Here is a 16,981-nt window from a genome sequence, read left to right as displayed (position 1 = left end):
AGGGAGCAGCAATGGCCCTGTGTGCTCAGTGAAGGAGCAGTAGGTGATCTGTGTGCTCAGTGAGGACAGGGAGCAGTAAGGACCTGTTTCCTCAGCAAGGACAGGCTCTGTACGGAGCAGCAGGTGATCTGTGTGCTCAGTGAGGACAGTTTTGCAGGGAGCAGCAGTGCCAGGCGGTGACTGAAAGGTGCCACTGAGGTAAACAGGCTCTGCAGGTGCCCGTGTGGGGTCAGTGGGGTCACGGCTCTCTCACAGGGTTGCTCCCCGGTGGTTTTGGTGTCGCTCAAGTGTAGGACTCGCAGGTATTTCCGCAGTGTCCATCCTGCCGGGGATCCTGTGTGCTGCCAGCTGCCTTCCTGTGCCCGTTCCCCCAGCCGTCACACCAACCTCTCTCTCGTATATAGTTTTCTGGAGTGTCACAATTCTTGTTCTTGAGGTGCTGGTCCGTTTGGTTTCCCGCTGTGAAGGGTGTGGTGTTTCCTTTCTCCTTTTCCTGGTGCCGTTCCGGGGGTTGGGAGCGTCCCCGGCACCCCGGGATTTGTGTATCTTGTGAATTGTGTACAGTCGTTCCCGGGCGGAGGCGAGGCTCGCCCAGAGGGCTCCGGGCTGGGCGCGGGCGGTATTTATTGCTAAGTTATTGCCGTTATTTATTCTGTACCGTGTCCGCCGCCTTTGTACGCCTGTGACAATAAACGCTTCAACACCGCCGCCTGCGCCTCCTTGGGGTCCGCCCGGCCGCAGGGGGCGCTGCCGCGCGGGCGCTGCCGGAAGCGGCGCCGCTCGGGGCGGAAGGCGGAAGCGGCGGAGCCGGAGCCGGTGGCGGCGGGGGCGCGGCGGTTCCGGGGCGATGGCGGCGGGCGGCAGTCTGAGCCGCTCCGAGCGCAAAGCGGCGGCGCGCGCCGAGATCCTGCAGCAGGAGGAGCAGCGGGACCGCCGGAGACAGGTACGGGACAACGCGGCCCCRCCCGTTCCGCCCCGCCGCCACGGGCCGCCGTGACCGCGCGTGTGCGCTGCTCAGGTGTCCCGCATCTGGAGGAAACCGCCGGCGGAGCGGAGCCCCGAGGAGTGCCAGGTGCTGAGCGAGAGCGAGGACATCGTCCGGGAGCTGGAGCGGCGCCGCAAGCGGCGGGAGCGGCTGCGCCGCCGGCAGGAGGAGGTGGGCGGCAGCTCCAGGGAGCCGTGGGGGCGATAACGGGGAGGCCGTGGGAGTGATAACGGGGAGCGGGGAGCGGGGAACGGGGAGCGGGGAACGGGGAGCGGGGAGCGGGGAGCGGAGCGGGCCCGGGCTGGCTGTGCCGAGCTCTGCAGCTGCGGCACGCCTCCGTGAACACCGCTGTACCCCGGTACTGCCATCCGGGGCTGCCCTGCGCTGTCTCTGAGCTGTCTCCCRAGAGGGCGGATCAACAGCTCCTGCTCTCCGGGAAGCTTTTCCCATGACATTGACGTGAACAACGCCCGTGTCCTTTTCATTTGGAAACCACTGTTGATAATGTTTGTGTTGCTTTTCCTGGTTGACCCAAGCCCATTTTCAGACTTTCAGGGAGGTCCCTGCTGTTTGTGTGAACCTGCTCAGATGTGTTTTTCAGGTGTGTGATGAACCAGAGGAGTTGAAGAGAAARGCAGCTGAGCTGGCAGCAGCTGTGCGGAGTGCCAGGCACCTCGTCATCTACACGGGCGCTGGGATCAGCACGGTGCGTGTGGGGAGCAGGCACAGCCCCTTCAGGGACGCTGCTGTCTGCACTGTCCCGTGGTGACTGAGTGRCCACAGGACATGTGTGACAAGCCCAGGATGCTGCGTGAATCCTGTGGCCAGCAGAGTTTGCAGGCTGCATCCTGGGTCACTCCTGTGTGTTATTGGAAATGCAGGGACAGCTGGGGATTATTGGGACTTACAAAGAAGCATTTGGAATTGTTTTGTTGCAATGGCCTGGGACAAAACTGCACTCTGGTTCTGCCTCTTCTGACATACATCACCTTTGTGTGAGCACTGTCACTGCAGTCTCTGCTGACACAGAGCGTGGCTGAGGGCAGGGGCTGAGTGCTCGTGTCACCTGCATGTTTGCTAAAGCTGCTGAGGATGGGGCACCAGAAACCACAGACCAGGGAAAATAACAAAAGAATCAAGAATGGAGTTCTGTGGAGGGAAATGGGAAGTACCAAGGGTGAAAAAGAGTTCTTAAAGGATTTTATAATGGTGAAATTGGAGAAAACTAACACTGGACATGAAAATGAGAGCTGTAAGGTAGGAGAGAGAGAGAGAGAGAGAGAGAGGATATAGGTAGGTTTCCCTGTGTTTAGGGAACAACTGTGCTGGGAAACTCAGAGTGAATGTAAAAGCAGCCATGGGTGGAGGTGTCTGTGGTTGTCCTGGGTGGGTTGTGTTTGTACAAGAGCTGTGACACCCCCACATCAGTCCTGGTTTTCTCTCCTGCTCACAGGCAGCTTCGATCCCAGACTACAGAGGCCCCAACGGCATTTGGACACTGCTGCAGAAGGGCAGGAGCATCAGGTGAGGAGCCAAATTTTAAGCTGTGAGACAGAAAGCTGATACTGGAAGGGGTTAATGGCAATTCCAACTTTGTTTCTCCCCCCTTGTTTCTTGTCAGGGCTGCAGACCTGAGTGAGGCAGAGCCYACGCTCACTCATATGAGCATTGCCTGCCTGCACAAGCACAACCTGGTAAGATATTTTTTCCTTACCTCACTCATGTTCCTCTACCTTAGAATGATAAATGCAGCAGGAAAGAGAAAGCTTTTCAGGAGATTGAGTTGACTGTGTGTTTGGCTCAAATGGACATATATCCATGTAGGAAAATGTGTCCAGGCCTTCCCTAGTGAGCTGCAGGCTGCAGCTCTGGCAGYTTCTCCCCTGGTGCCTTTTCTTTAACAAGCTGTGTTTGTATCTGGTGAGGCTGATCTGGGAACTGGTCACGCTCAAATCAGCCAGCCCTAGAAAAGCTCTGTTTAGCAGGAGGAGGCTTTCCATTTCCCTTTCACAAAGGTCTGTTCACCACGCCGTTCCCTGTGGCTCCTGCTCYTATGTCCAGGTTGTTGGTGTGATTTGGGACAGGGCAGGGCCTGTTTGGAGCAGCCCCTGTGGGGTGTGTGTGAACTCTGTGTTTTGTTCCCTTGAAGGTGCAGCATGTGGTGTCTCAGAACTGTGATGGGCTCCACCTGCGGAGCGGCTTACCCCGAGCTGCAATCTCTGAGCTTCATGGCAACATGTACATTGAGGTAAATGTCCAGAGTACAGAAAGGTCACCCTTAAGTGGCCTTACAAAAGGAGAGTGGGAACTGTTGATCTGCCACTAGCTCAGGAGGAAGCAGCACAATGGGTTGGCCTCTGWGCAGTTCCTGTCTTCAGGCTGTCAGGCTTGGAGTGAGCTACTTAGCAAGTACCAAACCCAGCTCTTTAGCACTTGCTCTGCACTTGTTGGAGTCTTTTTCTTCTGACTTCTCTTCCTCAGCCCTTCTCTGAAATCCCTCCCAGCAGTAGCCAAGGGTTGCCTGTGGCTCCACTTGCTGATTTTCAAAAAAACTTGAGGTTTTCAAAGTTAGCATCTGATTTCTGATGCTTCCTTTTACAACTTCCATGTTGTSCCCAAAAATGCTTTTCTTCCAAGAGAAGTGGCTCGCTGCTGGTCTCTCACGGGTGGGATGCTGCTGATGTGACAGTTTGTGCTTTTGTCCTGCACCAGGTCTGCACTTCCTGCACACCCAACAGAGAGTATGTGCGAGTGTTTGATGTGACGGAGCGCACAGCCCTGCACAGGCATCACACGGGCAGGATGTGCCACAAGTGTGGGGCACAGTTGAGAGATACAATCGTCCACTTTGGGGAGAAGGGGACATTGAGACAGCCCCTGAACTGGGAAGCAGCAACAGAAGCTGCAAGCAAAGCAGATGTGATTCTTTGTCTGGGTTCCAGCTTAAAGGTAACTTTAGAGACTCGGTGAAGATTGTTAGCAGCATTCCCTCTTGGTGATACACCTTGGTGCTGAGCAGTCTCCTCCCAAACAGACAACTGTAAACTCTGGTGTCAGGATTCGCCCAACATCTGTGATAGTCTCTCTTCCTCCCTCTTTCCCCTCCTGGTAATACATTCCTTTTCCTCTCGCTGATACGGTTCACAGTTGCACGTGCCTGTGGCTGTGCTGAAAGTCTGTGCTTTGTGGCAGGTTTTGAAAAAATACCCACGGCTCTGGTGCATGAGCAAGCCCCCCCCGCGCCGGCCCAAGCTGTATATCGTAAACCTGCAGGTGAGAGCGAGCCCTTGGCCCCGGCTTTGCCAGGTGGGAGCCGAGGGGCCGCAGATCCGTGGGACCGAGTCCCTGTCCGGCCCCGGGCAGGAGCCCCGGTGCCGCCTGCAGCCGSCTCTGCTGTCGCTCGCAGTGGACCCCGAAGGACGACCTGGCGGCCCTGAAGCTGCACGGGCGCTGCGATGATGTGATGCGGCTGCTGATGGCGGAGCTGGGGCTGGAAATCCCGCGCTACGAGCGGTGAGCGCTTGGGCGCTGTGCGGCGGGAGGGGAGCCCCGGGCCGGGGCTGCTGCAGCCACCGCCGCCTCTGTCCCTCCGCAGGGCGCGGGACCCCATCTTCGCGCTGGCAGAGCCGCTGCGCCCCGGCGAGGAGGGCACGCACTCGCGGAAACCGGTGGAGCCGCCGCGGGAGCAGCCCCGGGAGGAGCCCCGGCCCCGGGAGGAGCCCCGGGAGCGGGAGGAGGAGCGAGAGGAGCCCCGGGAGGAGCCCCGGCAGCGGGAGGAGGCGGCGGCCGGGCGCTCGGGGGGGTGGTTCGGCCGCGGCTGCGCTAAGGGCTGCCGGCGCAGGAAGAGCCGCTGAGCGCGGGGCGGGGCGGGCCGGGCCGGTGACAGCGCGGCCATGCTGCGCAACGGGGCGGCGGGAGGCGGCGGGGCTGCGGCGGGCGGCGGCCACCGGCCCGTGCGCGTCTGGTGCGACGGATGGTGAGTGCGGCGGGCGCGGGGCCGGGACGCGGCGCGGCCGCGGAAATAAAGCGTGTCGGCTGCGCTGTGCCTCCGCCTCCTCTGTCACCGCGGCGGGACGGGCCCGGGCCCTGCGCGGAGCTGCCCGGAGCGCCGGGCGAGCACCGTGAACGGGGCTGCTCCGCCAGCCCGCGGGGCTCGGTGGGGCCGGGGTGTCCCCGGTACAGGCGGCACCTGCCGGGCGGGTCAGGGCCGGTCCGATCCCGCAGCACCGGGACCGGGCTGTCCCCGGTACAGGCGGCACCTGCGGGCGGGTCAGGGCCGGTCCGACCCCGCAGCACCGGGACCGGGCTGTCCCCGGTACAGGCGGCACCTGCGGGCGGGTCAGGGCCGGTCCGACCCCGCAGCACCGGGACCGGGCTGTCCCCGGTACAGGCGGCACCTGCGGGCGGGTCAGGGCCGGTCCGATCCCGCAGCACCGGGACCGGGCTCTGCAGAGAACCGAACGCTGCTGCGGGCCCGGTGACCGGGCTGGACCGGCACCTTCAGCCCGAGGCTGCGGCACACTGCCCGCCGCTTCCAGGAAAGTGTCCCGGGCTGAGGCGGGTTTCTCTTTGCAGCTATGACATGGTGCACTATGGCCACTCGAACCAGCTGCGCCAGGCGCGGGCCATGGGCGATTACCTGATCGTTGGGGTCCACACGGATGGTAAGAGCTGTTCCACGTTTCATCTCGTGTAGCCCCTCCAATTGCTCAGCACCGGTAGCCCCAGGAGAACTGACAGCTCCTGCTAGGCTCAGGTTTCTCCCTGCATCTACTCCAGCAGCAGTAGCCTCCAAAAGAAAAATATCCCTTGTGCGGAAGTGGAGTTACTTACCCCTGTCACACTTTTGGACTGAGGATTAGGCAGGTCAGATCTTGCAGGCTCTGAGGGTTGATCTACATTCTGTGCTATAAAAACAGTTGAAACAGCTGAAAATCAGTCTGGTTTTGCTGGTAGGAGCTGAAGAATTTACGTTCCAAAGCAAGTGACCATGTAGAGAAAAGTCATTTCAAGCCCATTTGGAAGTTAAGTACCAGAAGCAAGGTGAAGATGTATTTTAAATGTGTTTATGAATGCAGAATTTGTAGTATGAACCAAGGATAGTATAAAGTTATTGTTTAAGAGGGAAATTTCCCCTGGGGTGATACCAGGAAGCCCAGCTCATCCTCTCAGGAAGAATATCTGGGTSCTGGGAAGCACTGGGACCTTTTGTCTTTTAAGTTCCAAGGCCCTTCTTACATGCTTAAGGAATGAAGGTAAATCAAAATATTTTCTGATCTGTCTGGGACTTTCTTTGCCACCATGGCCTGATCCCAAGCTGAGGATAAGCCTGCAGTGTTCACCTGCTCGTGAAATAAGTGAGGCAGCTGTGGCTGAGATCATTGTAGCTGCAGGACGTGCTTCTGACTGGATTTTTGTTTCTCCCTCAGAGGAAATTGCCAAGCACAAGGGCCCTCCTGTCTTTACACAGGAGGAGAGGTACAAAATGGTGCAAGCCATCAAGTGGGTGGATGAGATTGCTCCTGGAGCTCCTTATGTCACCACGCTGGAAACGCTGGACAAATACAGCTGTGACTTCTGCGTGCACGGGGGTGAGTGGTGTTTGTGTATCCTGTGGTGTTTGAGCCAGGGCTGTGCTAACGTGGGCTCTCCACGTGTCCTGCTGCAAATGGAGCAGTGTCCCAGCTGCTGTGGGTGTCAGAAATGCCTGGTGTGTGCAGAGCTCTGCCTTCTCAACACCTGCACTGGGGTGTCAGGGATGCTCTGTTACAGATGTGCCTTCTCAACACCTGCACTGGGGTGTTCTCTGTACAGATGTGCCTTCTCAACACCTGCACTGGGGTGTTCTGTTACAGATGTGCCTTCTCAACACCTGCACTGGGATGCTCTGTTACAGATGTGCTTTCCAATGCCAGGGCTGCTCTTGGTCTGGTGGTCTGGAGAGGCGTGTCAGTGGGCTCAGAATCTTGAGAGTGGCTTGGGCTGCTGGTTTTAATTTACAAAGGTGAAATGTGTTGTTTGAAATTATGCTGAGGTTGCCCTTAGSATCAGCAGAAATTTGTGCAAAGGGAAAAGCCATTTACAAAACTTAAGTATGAAAAATGCTATTGAAAAGCTAAGCATGCAGAAATACCATCGTGTTTATATCTCCTTATCCTAGGACGAGGTTAGATCTGAAAATCTTCTCTCCTTATCCAGCTGATAAGCTGTTCAGTGGCTCAGCTGACCGTGTGGCCAGAGCCCTAGTTCTTACTGTGAGCACTGTTTGGTGTGCAGTTGCTGGAGAGAACCCACGTTCTGAGGAAACATTCTTGTGTGGGACTCTGTCCCTTCCTGGGCTGCTGCCGGTGCTCATTAAACCTCACCCCTTCCTCCCCACCCCTCGGGAGGAATTTTGTTAGTTTGACCAGGAGTAGTCTTTGCACTCATTTCGTGTATCTCTCATCTGATCCCAGCTGCCTTGGAGCTATTGATAAGCACTAAATGTAGATAAATCCTTAATCTTTAGAAGATAATTTTTTTTTTTTTGCGTTGATGGTGTAGTTATCAAATTCGCAGTTAACTTCATTGCCTGCCCTGAACGTGTTTGCCATAAATGACACTTTATGGGCCTTGGTGAGGGGTTGTGACAGTTCARGAGTTCCTGTGGCCTCTGCTCCTCCTCCTGCCCGCGTTCATTGCCTCTCCACACTTTCTGTGCTTCTCCTGAGCAATGTCCCTGCAGTTTGGCCAGGTTGTGTTTGTGCAAAAGCTGAGTTTGGAAATAGCTGAGCTTACCTGGGAAGGTGACAGCAGCCCTGCTGGCATGCTGAGCTGTGTTGCACTGTGTGCTCTCCTGTCCTGTGCTCTGAGGGATGGGTGGGGGTTTAGGAGAACTGAGCAGGGCTGAGCCCCTGACTGTGGGGGCACCTCCTGGCCTGCCCTCTTACTGCTTTGGCAAAGGGAAACCAGCTCAGCTTTTGCTCATGAAGGCTTTGTACCATCATGAAAAGTAGGTGGAGATGTTTSTGCARAAGGAGTTGGAAGCCGTGTGCCAGAGGAGAACTGGAATTGCCTCTGTGGAAGGATTGCTGGATGTCACTGGGGAAGTACCATCACTTTGATTTGAGTTGTATGAACTATTTCATTGACTGAAAACTTGTAACATGAACCAATGGCTAAAACCAGTCCTAGGTGCTTTTTAACATGGAGAGGAATAGTGCTTGTTTATTGTCAGACAATAATCAGCTATTCCTGCTGCTGCAGAGCACCCAGCAGTGGGCCAGAGTTGGGTACAGTTCTGAGGCTTTTCTGTCTTTGCAGATGACATCACCTTGACTATCGATGGCAAGGACACCTATGAGGAAGTGAAGACAGCAGGGCGATACAGGTAACCTGCTGCTCCTCWCCTGTTTCTCTTGTTTTGGGCAGAGTTTCTGGGAAGTTGTGCCCTAAAGGGAAGTCAGGTGAAACACACCTAGCTTCAGGTCACACCTGAATTTGACTGTATGTGTCAGAGTTTCATTTGCTCCCGTATTTTGGCTTCAGGGAAATGGGGCACAGTCCTGCCCAGTGGGGCTGTCTGGCTCTGGCAGATGCTGATTTTAGTTGTAAAGCCTCACTGGGAGTTGCTGTGTTTGAAGCCTGGCTGAGGGATTGTTCTTCACCAGCAGTTGCTGTGGTGTGAGGACAATGCAGAGGTTCAGCAATGAATGCTGTACTTGAGAAGGAAGGATTCCTTGGGATGGTCCCTGTTTGGATTTGTCAGGTGTCACAGCCCTTCCTGCAGCAGTGGGGGCAAGGCAGAGGCGTTTGCTGCTGTGTCTCCTTCACCCTTTGCTTGTCTCCTGCAGGGAATGCAAACGCACTCAGGGGGTGTCCACCACTGACCTTGTTGGCCGCATGCTGCTGATGACAAAGGCTCACCACAGCAACATCGTGAGTCAGGGGCTCTGGGGGGAGGCTGCAGGGCACGGGAGCTCTGCTGTTCTGCTGCCCTGGGCAGAGGGGCACTGAGGAGTGGAGCTGCTGGGTACATGGAGAGTGGCAGTGGCAGCAAAACAAYCTGCTTGTGTTTGCTTCAGCGTGTCCAGGGCCCAGCCTGGTGGGACCAGACTGTGATGATTTATGATCAGTGCAGCCTGGGGAGCAGTGGGGAGCTGCAGCAGGCCCATTGCTGCTCCCAGGGTGAACCACACAGTGCAGGCACGTTGATCTGTCAGCCAGGGGCTGCCAGACTTGGAAACTCCTCTCCCTTCCCACTGAGCTTCTGCCTTCTGCTGTCTCTAGTCTGATCAGACCTTTCTTGAGTCTCCTCAGATCACTTTCTGGTTGGGAGCTAACCTAACCAGGGAAAAGTAAAATAAATGGGTTTATATCACATAATGAATTGAACTTACTGAAGAATGAAGGAGTCTGTAAATAGAATTACTTGGATAACTGCAGGGACAAGTGAGCCACTGGCAAATTCAGGGACAGAGGGAGATGTTTGAATGTGCTGGGCTGTTGAATTGGCTTAGCTGTRGCWCCTGAGTTCACTCTGCCCACTGCTGCAGGCCTGGCTCTGTGAGGATCCTGGCAGGAGAAGGGATTCTGTGGTGTCAGGGGCTCCTGGGCTGAGGGAGGATGGAGCTGTGCAGCTCTCGGGGCTGCAGTTGGGCAAGAACCACCCTGGCTGTGGTGCCAGGCCGGGATCAGATAAGGACAYGTTTCCTCTGACTCACGCTGGGCCAGGACTCTGGCTTAGCCATTAACCAGTTTGGCTGCATTCAGTGCCTGGATCCATGGTGTGTTTGAGCCCAGCCTGCCCAGCACTTCCCACACACGAGCAGATCTTGGTTGGATGAGCTGTGCAAGTGCTTAAACATTTTGACTCTTTATCTCCCTTCAGGATGAGGACCTAGACTATCGGAAACACACTGACAACTTTGGGAAGGTAATGTGAGTTCTGGTTCTGGACGTCTGGTTGTTGTCCTGCCTAGCAAGGATTCCCAGTGTGCTTTCTGGCCTGCTGCAGGCTGGTTTGTCCCTGCACATGTGGCAGTGATGTCTCAGTGAATGTCTGCTGTCCTGTCTGGCAGTGCCTGCAGTGGCTGTGAGGGGCAGCTGTGGCACAGGGCAGGGCAGAGCTGTCCTTCAGTGGCACCAGGGGCTGCTGTCCCCACACAGACTGTGCTGCCTTCCTTCCTTCCTTGCTTGCCAGTTCCTTTGTGCCACTTCCCTTGGCACCCAGTGCCCAGGGACAGCCCAGGGACAGCCTCCACGGACGCTCCTCCCAGTGCTGGTGTTGTTTTGGAGGTGTGCATTAGGTTTGGGATGGTTGACACAACAGGAACGTGGCCCCACTGTGCTCAGAGCTCGAGGGCAGTGCAGCTCTCTCTGCTTCTCACAGCCACCAGCCCTGGTTTTATCCTGAGCTGGGTTCTCCCTGGTTAATGAGTGCACCAGCAGCCCGAGGAAGTGTTTTGCACTCACAGGGGTTTGTTGGCCTGTCCGAATTGTCCTTAGTTCCCAGTGTTCGGGTCTCTTGAGCGGGTGCTGTGTGGCACATGGCTCCAGCCTGGCTGTTTCTGGGGTGTGCATGCAGGGGGATGGATCAGGGCACCCTGCATGACCCCAACAGCTGAGCTGGCTTTGTGCTGCCCTGGCCTTGGCTGCAGTGGCTGTGTCCTCCAATGCCCTGGAGCAGCTCTGGGGGACAGCAGGTGACTCAGGGGCTCTTTGGGATGGAGCTCTGTGCTCAGAGCTGAGGGACAGAGGTGCCCTGAGCCTTGGCAGAGCATTCCTTGGTTGTGTGTTGTCTCCCGAGCACATCTTGCTTCTCATGGAAACCCAAACCTGCCCTGTTGCCTTCCTTCTTCCTGAGCTTTCCTCTCGTCATCTCCTGACCTGGCTGCTGAGGGGATGATTCAGACAGAGCAGAAAGGGCTTTTGTGAAATTGCTCCAATGTTTGGTGCAGGAATGTAGAAAGTCCAAGCTGCTGGCAGTTGTTAGAGTTGCCAGCAGATGCAGATGAGTGCATTGTCCAGCCCTGTGCTCTGTGCTGTCCAAAGCCCAGCAGAGCCTGACAAGGAGCTGTGTGTGCTGTTTGTCTCCACAGGGGCCCAAAGGTCACAGTCCCTGGACTGGGGTCTCRCAGTTCCTCCAGACATCCCAGAAGATCATCCAGTTTGCATCAGGGAAGGAGCCTCAGCCAGGGGACACCATCATCTATGTGGCAGGAGCCTTCGACCTGTTCCGTATCCTTGACTCTCTGCTTGAAGCTTCATCTTTGTTTATGGTCTCAGGTTGGGAGGCCCCAGTGCATATTTGCCTCGGGGKTTTTTTTKKTYTKTTTTTTTTCTGTAGCTGCACATGAGAGAGGACTCAGGAGTGAGTTCTTCCTGGCAGTTTCTWAGTCACAAGCTACAGCTCCTCTGTGGAGAGATCTGTGGCTGTTTGRTTTCAGGAAGACAGTTGGATACTTTCACACTCTAATGATTGTGGTGAAGAYTGGCACTCACAGACCAAGGGATGCACAGAGCATCTGGAGCTCCATCCCAGGGCAGCCTTTGAGGCTTTGTGCCAGAGCACCTGCAACAGGTACAACTTCTGGAAAGAGGCAAAGCTGAGTACCTGTAAGGTGGAGCTGAAAACCAGCTGGAGCCTGACAACAGAGGCAGCAACTGTTCTTAGGACAMAGGCAATTAGGAGCACAAGAATAAAATCCTAGCGATTCCTGCTGTTGGTTTTCAGTGACTGTTTCTGTCTTCCTTTCTCTGTTTTCCATGTGAGCTTCAATTCCTTAAAGAGATGTGCAGATGTTGGGCATGTGGATTTCCTGGAGAAGGTTCACCAGCTGGCAGAGAAGCCCTATATCATTGCTGGGCTGCATTTTGACCAGGTCTGTCCAAAGGCAGAGCAGCTGGGCTCTGTTCTCTGAACCAGGCAGGCTGTGCTCTGCAGACAGGACAGGGATGGATTGGCCAACACAGGAATTTCATTTTGGGAGAGAACAAGAGGGAAAGGAGTTGCTGTGTCTCTCTTGTAAGTGTTGTGGTGCTTTGCTGTAGGAGGTGAATCGCTACAAAGGGAAGAACTATCCCATCATGAACATCCACGAGCGAACTCTCAGTGTCCTGGCGTGCAGGGTGAGTGCAGGTCTCTGCTCTTCCAGAGATTGCCTGGAGCCCACTGCTCTTCACTTGTGCTCATCTTGCAAGAGTTCCTTGCTGTGCACTGAGGCTGCCTGAGGTGCTGCAGAGCTCCTGGGATGGTCTCCTGTGCCATCCTGGCTGCTCCAGGCTGGGGACCCTCTGGCTGTGACAGGGATGGGGCTGGAGGCCGTGTAGGGCTCTGTGCAGACAGACATGTGCCAGTAGAAAACTGCTCCCAGCAGTGGGGGTGAAAATCCCTGGGGCAACAATGTGGGGAGTCCCAGAAATGGGAGCCCAGAGCAATTAACTCTTGGATTTGCTCTACAGGTACAGAAAAGATGGTCAGTGGGGAATCAAAAAGCTGCTGTGTGACGAGCATTGCTGCTGAGCCCACTTCCCTGTTTCCTTATTTGAACTTGTGACTATAGCCAGAAGTCTGCTCAAGTCTCTGTAGGAAGCAGCTGGCTTCTGGCCTGGGATTTTGGGATTTTGGGTTTTTGTTTGATGGGTTTTTTTCAAATCTGGACTCCACTTGGTTCCTTTTTTAGTACGTCTCAGAGGTGGTGATTGGAGCTCCCTACGCTGTCACTGCTGATCTGTTGGATCATTTCAGGGTGAGTCCTTGCATACAGATGGACATGAAGATGCTCGTGTGGGGAATGAAAGTGGTGCAGCACAGCCCAGGGGTGCAGGAGGGAGTGTCCTCAGTGGGTCTCAGGGAGCTCCACAGTCACTGTCAGGCTTTGCTGCTCTGCAGCCTGTGCTCTGTGGCACAAGTGGCAGGAAATGTCCTTGTCACCTTCTGGATCGTGTCAGTGACTCGTGTGTCCTTCTGCAGGTAACCCTTGTTTGTCACGGGATGACTGAGGTGGTGCCAGACAAGGACGGTTCTGATCCCTACGAGGTAAAGCTGCAGCCTGGCAATGGTTGTGTTTCCCAGTTGAGGTGTATTAGAGGATGGTACCTGAGCAGGGCCTTGGCACATGGTGCAGCTTCTCACCCTYCCCTGAGGGTATCTGTGTGGAGCAGAGTCAGTAAATCATTCCCAACAGCTCCGCTCTCCCAGGCATTGTTTTGCTCTGCCTGTTTTGATGCCTTAATAGCAGGGTGGGAAGTTCTGTGTGCTTTGCTCTCTGCCAGTCCTGGGCAGCTCCCATGAGCGTGGAGCTTTGCTCTCTGCCTKTCTGGGCACCACAGGAGCTGCACACCCAGGACCCACGTGTTCCACAGAGCAGTGCTGTCTCTTTGCAGGAACCAAAGCAGCGTGGCATTTTCCAGCTGGTGGACAGTGGCAGTAATCTCACCACAGATCTAATTGTGCAAAGAATCATCAAGAACAGGTTGGATTTCTTTGTCTTCCAATTGTGTCACAGACTGTTCCATCCAGAGTGTCTGGGGATGGATTAATGGGGTCAGATAAGGGGAGAAGGGGTTGTCAAAGGCAGAGTCAGAAAACTTTTCCTTCCTCTTTGATGGCTTGGGCAGGCTGTAAATGTGGTTGTACCAATCTACAGGGAAAGGAGCAGCTGATCTCTGCTGTGTCAGAAGGTGCTGTGCAGCACATTTACTGATTTTTCTCCTTTATTAATGATGCATTTCCTTGCTGTATCCTGGGGGAAAGAGCGATTTGCTTCTTTCAGAGCTTTGGTCTTTTTGGCCTGAGTCCTTCACCTTCAGCACCTTGGCTTACATCAGTGGTAAATTTGATTTTGGTGTTACACTACACAGTCTGTCCCAGGACAGCCCAAAATGGAACAGCTGCTTCTTCCACAGAGGGAGAAGGAAATAGTGTGGGATCAGTGTAGGAATCCAGGACTGCAGAGTGATGACAACAGCCACGGGAAGTTCTGGGAGAAGCTCTGGAAGAGTCTGGGGATCCTGGGGCTGTCTGAAGGGCTCTCAGAACAGAGAGGAGAAAGCAGACAGTGCTCTCCTGCTCCAGCTGCTTTTGCCTACAGGAGGGATGGATGGATGAGAATCTGATGGCCCTGTGTGGTTTTTGCAGGCTGGAGTTTGAAGCTCGCAACCAGAAGAAAGAAGCCAAGGAGCTGGCTGTGCTGGAGGCCATGAGGAGGCTGGAGGAGGAGAAGCATTAGGCTGCAGWGTGGGTGTGTGAGCTGCAGCCCCGGGACAGTGACAGCTCCTGAGGAACGGAGCCTGCAGGGAGCAGCACTGCTGGCACACACAGGATCTGCTGTCCTGCCCTCGCTCTCCGAGCTCCTCCTGCACTGATTGTGCAGACATAACGAGTTGGGATCCTGCTGCCTAGTTTTACTTCCGTTAATCAGYCCCTGTCCCCTTTCCCAGGAGATTTGACAAAATGGTTTTAATTATAACTAATGTTTTAACATGTTGATGTGCTTTTACATTCTGCCATTTCTGGCTCTTAGAGGGAAGGGGAGCGGCTGCTTTGCCCTGAGCGGGGTCTGATTTCCAGAGCAGCCCCTTGGGCACTGCTGTGAGTGCCTGGACAGACAGCAAGAGCAGCCTGGGGTGAAACACAGCCCCTGCAGCTCCTCCTGCTTTCCTTAGGAGCAGGGGCTGGCTGCCCGAGGTGCTGCTGGGGTTCACTGCGTGCCTCTCCTCAGYTCCAGCCCCTGCACAGACTCGGAGCTGCTCTGGGCTGAGCTGGATGAAGGCAAATCGTTCACTGCTCTGGTGACAGGAGATGCAGGGGTAGCTGCTGCAGGGGCTGGGGCCTCTGGAGTGAGGCATTTCTCCACAGGAGGCAGGTGCTGATGCCTTGAGTGGATCATGCTGAGCCCACCCTGTGCCCCCAGGCTCACCTGAGGCTGGACCTGGCAAGATGAAGCTTTCTTGTGTTTTCTGCTGGCTGACACGCAGCATGCCTGCCTCTGTGGGGCCAGGGCTGGGAGGAGGGTGCTCTGAGCCCCCTTTGCCTCTTACATTCCTGGATCCTGTGCTGGATGTCCTGAGAGCTCCCTGCACTGTGCTGGATGGTCCTTCCAGGCTGGCTCTGGTGTCCTCTCCTGTAAACTTTTGTTGCTGATCATTAATAAAATGTTGAAGAGTTGTGCATTGGTGTGCCCTGGTAGCAGAAAGATGCTGAGGGGGTGTGTGACACTGCCACWGTCACTCCTCACCCAGAGCAGCCGKGACCTGGAGCTGTCGGGCCCTTCCTGAGCTCTGCCCTCTGTGAGTGTGGGACCCCCTCCCACGGGCACTGCAGATTGTCCTGGAGACACCTCCCCCCTGCCCTGAGCACAGCTCTGAGCACACTGCCGACTCACCTCACACACAGGCATGTACTGCTGTTAATAAAAATGACAGAAGCATTTTATTGCTGCTCGGGCCAAGCAGGTGGAGAGAGGAGGGCTTGGGATGCTCCCCATCCAAGGACAGACACGACACAGCTCTCACAATCGTGTTTATTGTCACTCCAGGGCCAGCAGCTGCAGCTCAGGATCCAACAACACGGTCACATCCACCTCACCCCGAGTGCCACGGGCTCCTGGCAGTTCCTGGCAGTTCTGGCAGTTCCTGGCAGCTCCTGGCAGTTCTGTGCCTCAGTGGCCACATCCAGCACATGCAGGACCTGTCCGAGACACTGTCACAAGGAGCAGGGGCGGTGCCAGCGGCTCTGGCTGGCACAGAGGGGATGCCCCCGGCTTGCCCGATGCCTGCTGGGGCACCCTGCTCCTCTGCTCGCTGCGGAGCGCCGCGGGGTGAGGGGCCAGTACCTGCGGTGGGACACAAACCGTGCCCGGTGTCCCGGGAGGAGAAGCCCAAGACCTCGGGGCAGCCGCAGGACTCACCCGGAGGGATGGGCTGAGCTGGGCGGCGGCACGGCGAGATCGGGCCCGTGTGGAGGAGCGGGGGAGGCCGGGGAACGGCGGGGCCAGGGCTCGAGGGACGGGCAGGAGAGCAGCGCCAGCCCCGCTCAGCACGCCGGACCGGGCCCGGTACAGCCGGGGAGCGCTCCCGCCTCGCCCGGGGCCGGTACAGCCGGGGAGCGCTCCCGCCTCGCCCGGGGCCGGTACAGCCGGGGAGCGCTCCCGCCTCGCCCGGGCCCGGTACAGCCGGGGAGCGCTCCCGCCTCGCCCGGGCCGGTACAGCCGGGGAGCGCTCCCGCCGGACCGGGCCCGGTACAGCCGGGGAGCGCTCCCGCCGGACCGGGGCCGGTACAGCCGGGGAGCGCTCCCGCCTCACCCGTCCCCGGCCCCGCCGCTCCCGGGTCAATTCCGCCCTCCCGCCCCGGCACCGAGCGCGGGACACACAACACACACACGGACAGGACACGCGAGCGGCTCCGCGCGTTTATTGAGGCAGGCGGGGCGGCGGGGCCGGTGCGGGCCGGGCCTGTCCCCGTGTCCCCTGTCCCCGTGTCCCCGGGCCCGGTGTCACTCCCGGAACTTCCACTCCTGGCGGCACATGGGACAGTGCTGCTGCACCTGCTGCGAGTTCAGCCACTTGAGGATGCAGTGCATGTGGAAGCAGTGCGAGCACTGGCCCCACACCAGCGGGCAGTCGTCGCCGGGAACCTTACCTGCGGCACGGACACAGCGTCAGCCCCGGCCGGTGCGCAGTGCCCGCCGCCGGTGCCGGTAGCGCACTCACAGTCGGGGCAGCAGCCGTTGAAGGCCATCCGGCAGATGCCGCAGTTGTCGTCGTTGGCCACCCAGAGCCAGGAGGCGACTCCGTGCCAGCTCCGCACGCGCACCCGCATCCCCCGGTACCGGCCCCGCCGGAAGCGCCCCTCACGGCCCCGCGCCTCCGCCCCGCCCCTTCCGCTTCCGGCGCGGGCGCAGCGCGGCCGGAAGTGCGGGTGGGAGCGGTGCCGCCATCATGGCCGACAAGATGGACATGTCCCTGGACGACATCATCAAGCTGAACCGGAGCCAGCGCGGGGCCGGCCGGGGC

General features: G+C 57.1%; 5 protein-coding genes across 7 annotated transcripts in view; 4 read left to right on the top strand and 1 right to left on the bottom strand.

Moving 5' to 3' along the window:
• Nucleotides 1–785: 785 nt before the first annotated feature.
• On the top strand, nucleotides 786–4,886 carry SIRT7 (sirtuin 7). The gene is made up of 10 exons (XM_057380443.1): nucleotides 786–943; nucleotides 1,019–1,156; nucleotides 1,587–1,691; nucleotides 2,439–2,509; nucleotides 2,607–2,679; nucleotides 3,135–3,233; nucleotides 3,698–3,934; nucleotides 4,178–4,258; nucleotides 4,392–4,498; nucleotides 4,581–4,886. The coding sequence occupies exons 1-10, from the start codon at nucleotides 848–850 to the stop codon at nucleotides 4,837–4,839; spliced, it is 1,266 nt and encodes a 421-aa protein (XP_057236426.1). The 5' UTR covers nucleotides 786–847; the 3' UTR covers nucleotides 4,840–4,886.
• The window catches only part of ARHGDIA (Rho GDP dissociation inhibitor alpha), a 28,297-nt gene continuing 12,589 nt past the window's right edge, over nucleotides 1,274–16,981 (top strand). Inside the window, exon 1 of the mRNA XM_057380446.1 lies at nucleotides 1,274–1,279. The gene's annotated coding sequence lies outside the window, so the exon portion shown is untranslated. The remainder of the gene's footprint in view (nucleotides 1,280–16,981) is intronic.
• Nucleotides 4,863–14,421, top strand: PCYT2 (phosphate cytidylyltransferase 2, ethanolamine). Of its 2 annotated transcripts, XM_057380444.1 has the most exons (13): nucleotides 4,864–4,961; nucleotides 5,561–5,649; nucleotides 6,415–6,576; nucleotides 8,288–8,354; nucleotides 8,818–8,902; nucleotides 9,855–9,899; nucleotides 11,065–11,203; nucleotides 11,765–11,847; nucleotides 12,017–12,094; nucleotides 12,649–12,714; nucleotides 12,939–13,004; nucleotides 13,352–13,440; nucleotides 14,106–14,421. In XM_057380444.1, exons 1-13 carry the CDS (start codon nucleotides 4,879–4,881, stop codon nucleotides 14,194–14,196), a joined length of 1,143 nt encoding a protein of 380 aa, XP_057236427.1. In that variant the 5' UTR covers nucleotides 4,864–4,878; the 3' UTR covers nucleotides 14,197–14,421. The 2 variants fall into 2 exon arrangements, with proteins under 2 accessions (XP_057236428.1, XP_057236427.1); XM_057380445.1 differs by lacking the exon at nucleotides 9,855–9,899 and having other exon boundaries at nucleotides 4,863–4,961.
• Nucleotides 16,391–16,850, bottom strand: ANAPC11 (anaphase promoting complex subunit 11). Of its 2 annotated transcripts, none has more exons than XM_057380451.1 (2): nucleotides 16,608–16,850; nucleotides 16,391–16,515 (listed from the first exon to the last, which is right to left on the bottom strand). In XM_057380451.1, the coding sequence occupies exons 1-2, from the start codon at nucleotides 16,785–16,787 to the stop codon at nucleotides 16,462–16,464; spliced, it is 234 nt and encodes a 77-aa protein (XP_057236434.1). In that variant the 5' UTR covers nucleotides 16,788–16,850; the 3' UTR covers nucleotides 16,391–16,461. The 2 variants fall into 2 exon arrangements, with proteins under 2 accessions (XP_057236434.1, XP_057236433.1); XM_057380450.1 differs by having other exon boundaries at nucleotides 16,391–16,607; nucleotides 16,679–16,848.
• The window catches only part of ALYREF (Aly/REF export factor), a 4,014-nt gene continuing 3,898 nt past the window's right edge, over nucleotides 16,866–16,981 (top strand). The window contains exon 1 of the mRNA XM_057380452.1: nucleotides 16,866–16,976. Coding sequence (XP_057236435.1) covers nucleotides 16,907–16,976 — 70 coding nt within the window. The 5' untranslated portion in view covers nucleotides 16,866–16,906. The remainder of the gene's footprint in view (nucleotides 16,977–16,981) is intronic.

Source organism: Malurus melanocephalus, unplaced genomic scaffold (genome assembly GCF_030028575.1).
Source record: "Malurus melanocephalus ecotype Western Australia unplaced genomic scaffold, MMel_1.1 scaffold_453, whole genome shotgun sequence".
Taxonomy (NCBI): domain Eukaryota; kingdom Metazoa; phylum Chordata; class Aves; order Passeriformes; family Maluridae; genus Malurus; species Malurus melanocephalus.
Note: the sequence above shows the minus strand (reverse complement) of the source record. Positions and strands in the feature narration are given on the sequence as shown.

What these genes read in the sequence shown, in the direction of transcription:
- ANAPC11 (XM_057380450.1), bottom strand. Translation starts at nt 16,787, where the DNA reads ATGCGGGTGCGCGTGCGGAGCTGGCACGGAGTCGCCTCCTGGCTCTGG. An exon ending in CAACGGCTGCTGCCCCGACT is followed by an intron (nt 16,608 to 16,678) that starts GTGAGTGCGCTA and finishes TCCGTGCCGCAG; the next exon opens with GTAAGGTTCCCGGCGACGAC.